Source organism: Eriocheir sinensis, chromosome 56, assembly GCF_024679095.1.
Source record: "Eriocheir sinensis breed Jianghai 21 chromosome 56, ASM2467909v1, whole genome shotgun sequence".
Classification (NCBI taxonomy): domain Eukaryota; kingdom Metazoa; phylum Arthropoda; class Malacostraca; order Decapoda; family Varunidae; genus Eriocheir; species Eriocheir sinensis.
In genome coordinates, this window is record NC_066564.1 from 5,671,000 (window position 1) to 5,676,963 (window position 5,964).

General features: G+C 48.1%; 1 protein-coding gene across 1 annotated transcript in view; it reads right to left on the minus strand.

The window, feature by feature from the left end:
- Positions 1–5,674, minus strand: part of LOC126984201 (homeobox protein PKNOX2-like) — a 24,195-nt gene extending 18,521 nt beyond the window's left edge. Inside the window, exon 1 of the mRNA XM_050837708.1 lies at positions 5,410–5,674. Coding sequence (XP_050693665.1) covers positions 5,410–5,642 — 233 coding nt within the window. The 5' untranslated portion in view covers positions 5,643–5,674. The remainder of the gene's footprint in view (positions 1–5,409) is intronic.
- Positions 5,675–5,964: the final 290 nt, after the last annotated feature.

Genomic DNA, 5,964 nt, shown 5'->3' on the forward strand with positions numbered 1-5,964 from the left:
TCTTCGTTTCCTCTCCAGATCCTCCTCCTCCTCCTCCTCCTCCTCCTGGCCACTTGAAATACAACAAAAGCCCAAAACTAAGTGCAAATGAAAGCTCAGTAAACATTTGGAAAACAAGTCGCACGCAAACCCTCGACTTTCTTCTTAACAGCCGAGGAGGAGGAGGAGGAGGAGGAGGAGGAGGAGAAGGGGCGATTTTCCCTTCTCTCTCTCTCTCTCTCTCTCTCTCTCTCTCTCTCTCTCTCTCTCTCTCTTATCTAAACTTACATATAGTTGTAAGTTTATTTTCTATGAGGTGCAATGCGATGAGGTAAATGTGTGGTTATGTGGAGGAGGAGGAGGAGGGAGGAGGAGGAGGAGGAGGAGGGAGGAGCGGTATATTCCTTTAAATCCAGTTTCCTTCCAATTACCGAGAAATTCAAGGGAGGGATTTACTTTATACCCAGGTAGGAAGGTGGTGGTGGTGGTGGTGGTGGTGGTGATGGTGGTGGTGGTGGTGGTGTGTTTCAGGGTGTGGTTGTGAAGGTGGTAGAGGGATGTGGTAGTGGTATGGTTGTGATGTGGTTGGGAGGTGGTGGTGGTGGTTCAGGGATGTGGTGTTGAGCGTGATAGTGTGGTGTTGTGGTGGTCATGGTGGTGGTGATGTGGCTGGGCTCTGGAATAGTTCAAGGTGTGGCAGTGGTAATGTGGTGGTGAAGTGATGTGGTGGTGGTGGTGGTGGTGTTGTGATTTGGATGAGGTGGTGTTGTGGCAGTGATGTGGTGTTGGTGGTATTGGGGAGCAGAGTCTCAGTAGGGGTGTGGCAGGAAGTAAAAGATGTGGCTGAGGTGTGGCTGGGCTAATGAGGAAGAGTTAGCGCGAACAGCAGGTGAGAAAATGTGGAGGAGGAGGAGGAGGAGGAGGAGGAGGAGGAGGAGGAGGAAGAAGAGGAGGAGGAGGGGAGATTACGTTTGGTATTCTTATGTTAATGATCACACACACACACACACACACACACACACACACACACACACACGAAGCCAATGAAATCTGTGTGTATCTACGTGTATATGTATGTATGTATGTATGTATGTATGTATGTGTAGAAAAATAAGAAAGAGAGAAGGGAGAATTTTTAGCACGATAACAGAGGAGAAAGAGAAAGGAAGAACAGAGAGACAGAGAGACAGAGAGAAAGAGAGAGGAGGAAGAATATAGGAAGAGAAAGGGAGGGAAGGGGAGGGATTAGGAGGAGAAAATGACAAGGGGACTCGAACGCGGGGTAAAAGGAATAGAGAATACCGTCCAGCCTAGTTATTAATGGATTAGAGAGAGAGAGAGAGAGAGAGAGAGAGAGAGAGAGAGAGAGAGAGAGAGAGAGAGAGAGAGAGAGAGAGAGAGAGGGTTGTATTTACGGAGGGAGAACATGAAAAGGGAAGGAAAATGGAGGAAATAATAAATAAAGGAGGAAAAAATTAGAAGCCGCAGGAGGAAGAGGAAAATTAATCATGTACGAACAAACGAACAAACAAATAAATAAAATAATAAAGGAATTAATAAAGGAATGAGAGAGAGAGAGAGAGAGAGAGAGAGAGAGAGAGAGAGAGAGAGAGAGAGAGCAAAGAGAATTGTTTTGAAAAGGTTGACTTAAAAAATGTAAATGACAAATAATAAAAAATAATAAAAAATGAAAATATACAAAAAAATAAAATATAAGGATGTTATCAAAAGAAAAAAAATAAGAAAAAAATAACAATGGCAAACAAAGAAAAGAAAAGAAAACAAAGAGAAGCAACAATAAAGGAAAACAAAGAAAAGGAAAAAAAGAAAACAACAAAAGAAAACAACAGAAGCAACAACAATGAAAATAAGGAAAACAAAAATAATACAAACAGAAAACAGCAAAACAACAGATAAAGAAAGAAAAAAACAAGAAAATAACAAAGAAAAACAAAGAAAAAACAAGAAAACAAGGAAAACAAAAACAAAGGAAACAAAACGTTAACTTAGAAAAAAAGAGACAACGAAGAAAACAAGAAAAAACAAACAAATCAAGAAAAAACAAAGATATCAAGAAAAAAGAAAAACAACAACAACAAAGAAAAAGAAGGAAGAGAAAAAAAAAGATTATAATATACTCCTTCCCCTCTACCTCCCTCCCTCCCTCTTTCTCTCCCTCTCTCCCTCCCTCCCTTAACTCACTCCCTTTCCTCCTCCTTCTCTCCCTTTTTCTTACTCGCTCACTTAAGGAAACAGAGGCAAGGAGGGAGGAGGAGGAGGAGGAGGAGAGAGGGGAGAGGGGAGAAGAGGCGAGGATGAAGGAAAGAGGATTTAGAAAAGAGAGAGAGAGAGAGAGAGAGAGAGAGAGGGTGGTGAGAGAGACAGGGAGGGGAGGGGAGGGAGGGGGAAGGGGAGGAAGATGGGGAGGGAAAGGGGGAGGAGGAAAAAGGGTAGAATGTCATATATAGGTAGCAACAGATGGGGAATTGGGGAGGAAAGAAGGGGAGGAAAGGATGATATGGGGAAGTCCCTCATTAGTTGGGGAGTGGAGTGAGAGGAGGAAGAGGAAGAGGTTGGGGAGGAAGAAGGGGAATTGGAGAGAGAAGTAAAAGACGGGACTGGGGAGGTGAGGGAAGAAGGAGGAGGAAGAGGAGGTAGAAGAGGAGGGGAAGGAAGTAAGGGAGGAGGTTGGGAGCAAGGGGAAACAGGGTAGGATAGTTTTGGGGAGGAGGGGAGATAAATAGGGGAGGAGGAGGAGGAGGAGGAGGAAGGGAGGAGTCATTCATAAGAGCGTTCTTAAGCTGAGAGAGAGAGAGAGAGAGAGAGAGACCGTCCATTCTTAGACATTTTATATATAAAGCCCAAACCTTCATAACCACAAAATTACTCCCGCAATATAGAAGAAACTTTTTCCCTCCCCTCTCTCTCTCTCTCTCTCTCTCTCTCTCTCTCTCTCTCTCTCTCTCTCTCTCTCTCTCTCTCTCTCTCTCTCTCTCTCTCTCTCTCTCTCTCTCTAACTTTTACGTATCCTCCTCCTCTGCTGGTGTTTGTTCTTCCTTTGTGTTCCTTTGTGTTTTTCGTGTTTCTCATTAACTTTTCAAAATCTAACTTACATTGTCCTTTAAACATCCCTCTTAACTTCTACCACTTCTATCCTTCCTTCTTCTTTCTCTCCTATCTGTCTCTTCTTCTTTCCCTTCATTTCCTTCACCTCTATTATCCGTAGTGCCTTTTTCCTCTCTATTTTCCTCCCTTTTCTTTTTTTCCGTTTCTGCCTTCCTGCATTTCCTTCATCTCCTCCTCCATTCTTTACTTTTTCTGTTTCCCTTCCTTCCTCTTCTTCCTTCCATCCCGTCCTCTCTTCCTCTCTTTCTTTCCTTCCTCCCGTGTTTCCTTCACTTCCATCATTCATCTCCTTCCTTTCCTCCTTTTCCATTTCTACAGTCTTTCCATTCCTTCCTCCCTCCCAGCCTCTCTTCCTCTCTCCACTATCTTTTCAGTCTATCCTTCTTCCTTTTCCTCTAGTTCTGCCTTCCATCTTCTTTCCTCTCCTCTTCCTTATTTTTCCAGTCTTCCCTTCCTTCTTCTCTTTTTCCTCCATTCCTGCCTCCCTCCCTTCCTCCCTACCTCCATCTCCTTTCTTTCCTCCTTCTAATTTCCATCTTCTTTTCTCTCCTCTTGCTTCTCTTTCGAGTCTTCCTTTCCTCCTTCTACTTCCTTCTTCTCCCCTTTTCCTCCACTTTAGACTCCCTCCCTCCCTCCCTCCCTCCCTACCTCCATGACCTCCTTCCTTTCCTCCTCTTCCTTCCATCTTCTTCCCTCCCTTTCCAGTCTTCCTTTCCTCCTCCACTTCCTTCATCTCCCTTTCCTTCACTCCAGCCTCCCTCCCTCCCTTCCTCCCCACTTGTATCCTCCGTCTACTTCCTTTCCTCCACTTCCTTCCCTCCCTCCCTCAATCCACTTCCTTCATTTCCCTTTCCACCACTCTAGCGTCCCTTCCTTCCTTCCTCCCTCCCTACCTCCATCACCACTTGTATCCTCCGTCTCCTTCCTTCCCTCCTCCTCCTCCTCTCTCTCCCTCTCTCCCTCCCTCCCTCCACTTCCCCTGAGAACTTTCAGCAGCCCACCTGCGAGCTTATTTACGGTAAATATTTCTCTCGCGTGCCTGACATAAATACTGACCGCCCCCCCCCCTCCCCTCCCCCCCTTACCCCTTTTCTTTCCCCAAATTTCGGCTAGTGACCAGGGAAAGGGGGGTGGGGGGAGGGGGGGGGGCAGCGTGACCCTTTTCCCGGCAGCGATTCACTTATATCGCGGTTTATCTCCCTCTTAGTCTTGTCTGTTTGAGGGAGAAAGGGGAGAGGGAGAAGGGAGGGAGGGAGAAAGGAAGTGAGGGAAGGAGGGGAGGTAAGTGGGGAGGGGAGGAGGTGAGGGCGTGAGTGAAGAGATGCAAGGTAGGAATGTGTGACGTGGGGGAAGAGGAGGAGGAGGAGGAGGAGGAGGAGGAGGAAGAGTAAGGGGAGGAGGAAAAGATGGGAAAGGATGATGATACTGGTGTGTGTGTGTGTGTGTGTGTGTGTGTGTGTGTGTGTGTGTGTGTGTGAGAGAGAGAGAGAGAGAGAGAGAGAGAGAGAGAGAGAGAGAGAGAGAGAGAGAGAGAGATCCAATACCACAACAGACACACACACACACACACACACAACACACTAAATCACCAACAAACAAACAAACAAACACACACAAACAACCACACAGGATAACACAAGGCACAAACAAAGCCGACCAAACAACGCCACAAACATACCACAATTTCTCTCTCTCTCTCTCTCTCTCTCTCTCTCGCATCACCGCGTGTGACCCATTTCAGTGGACAAAGCTTCACTCTTCTTTCTCCTCCTCCTCCTCCTCCTCCTCCTCCTCCTCCTCTTCCTCTTCCTCTTCCTCCTCCTCCTCCTCCTCCTCCTCCTCCCCGTGATGCGTGGCGTTAGTAATGATACCATAAAAAGGTTAATTTGAAGAGGTATTTCTAATTAGCTCTCACAATAATTCTGCCCGTGTGTGTGTGTGTGTGTGTGTGTGTGTGTGTGTTTGCCCCCTGTCCCCCCCACGCTCTGGCTGGCTCTCGCTCTGACACCCCCACACACACACACACACACACACACACACACACACACACACACCTGCACACTCAACCCTCTCCTCCCTAACACGAACACACCTATACACACCTGTCTCACACCCAAATCCCCCCCCTAGCCCCCCTTCCCTCCCCTATAGCCCCCCCCCACACACACACACTTGCATACTCAACCCTCTCCCCCCCTAACACGCAAACACGTATACACACCCGACTCACACCCAAATCCCCCCCCCCCCGCCACCCCCCACCCTTCCCTCACCTATCCTCTCCCCAACCCCCCACACACTTACTTGTAAACCGAGCGCTTGTCCACCTCGAACTGGGCTTGGTCATGGTAGCTGTGGTGGTCGGGCTGCAGCGGCTGGCCGGAGAGGCACTGGTCGTGGGCGGGCTGGGCGGGGGCGTGAGCGGGCGGCACTACGGGCTGTGGGGTGGGGGCGGTGGCTCCCCCTACCGCCGCTGCCCCCGCCGAGGGAGGGCCCCCGCCGCCGCCCCCCTGCTCGGGATATCCAGCCGTCATCATACTGCCAAGCACGCCGCCGTCACGGGTCTCCGCCCTGCAAAGATGAGAGAGGCGGGTTACTAACGGGTTACAAAAAGACAAGCTGGGTTACAAAGAGACTGTGCGGGTTACTACTAGGCTGGGCAGTTTTTTTTTACACTAAAGAAAACAGCTCAATGGCAAAAAGAAGTAACACTGAAGAAAAATAAGCGACCCTAAACATTGTCCCTGAAAAAAAGGAGTTCAGAAGGGTGGCTAAGAGAGAGGTCAATTTCGGGAGGTGGTTACAAGAATACTGGACAGATTAAGCAGTGTTGGACGGGTTGGAAGACAGAACAGGTAA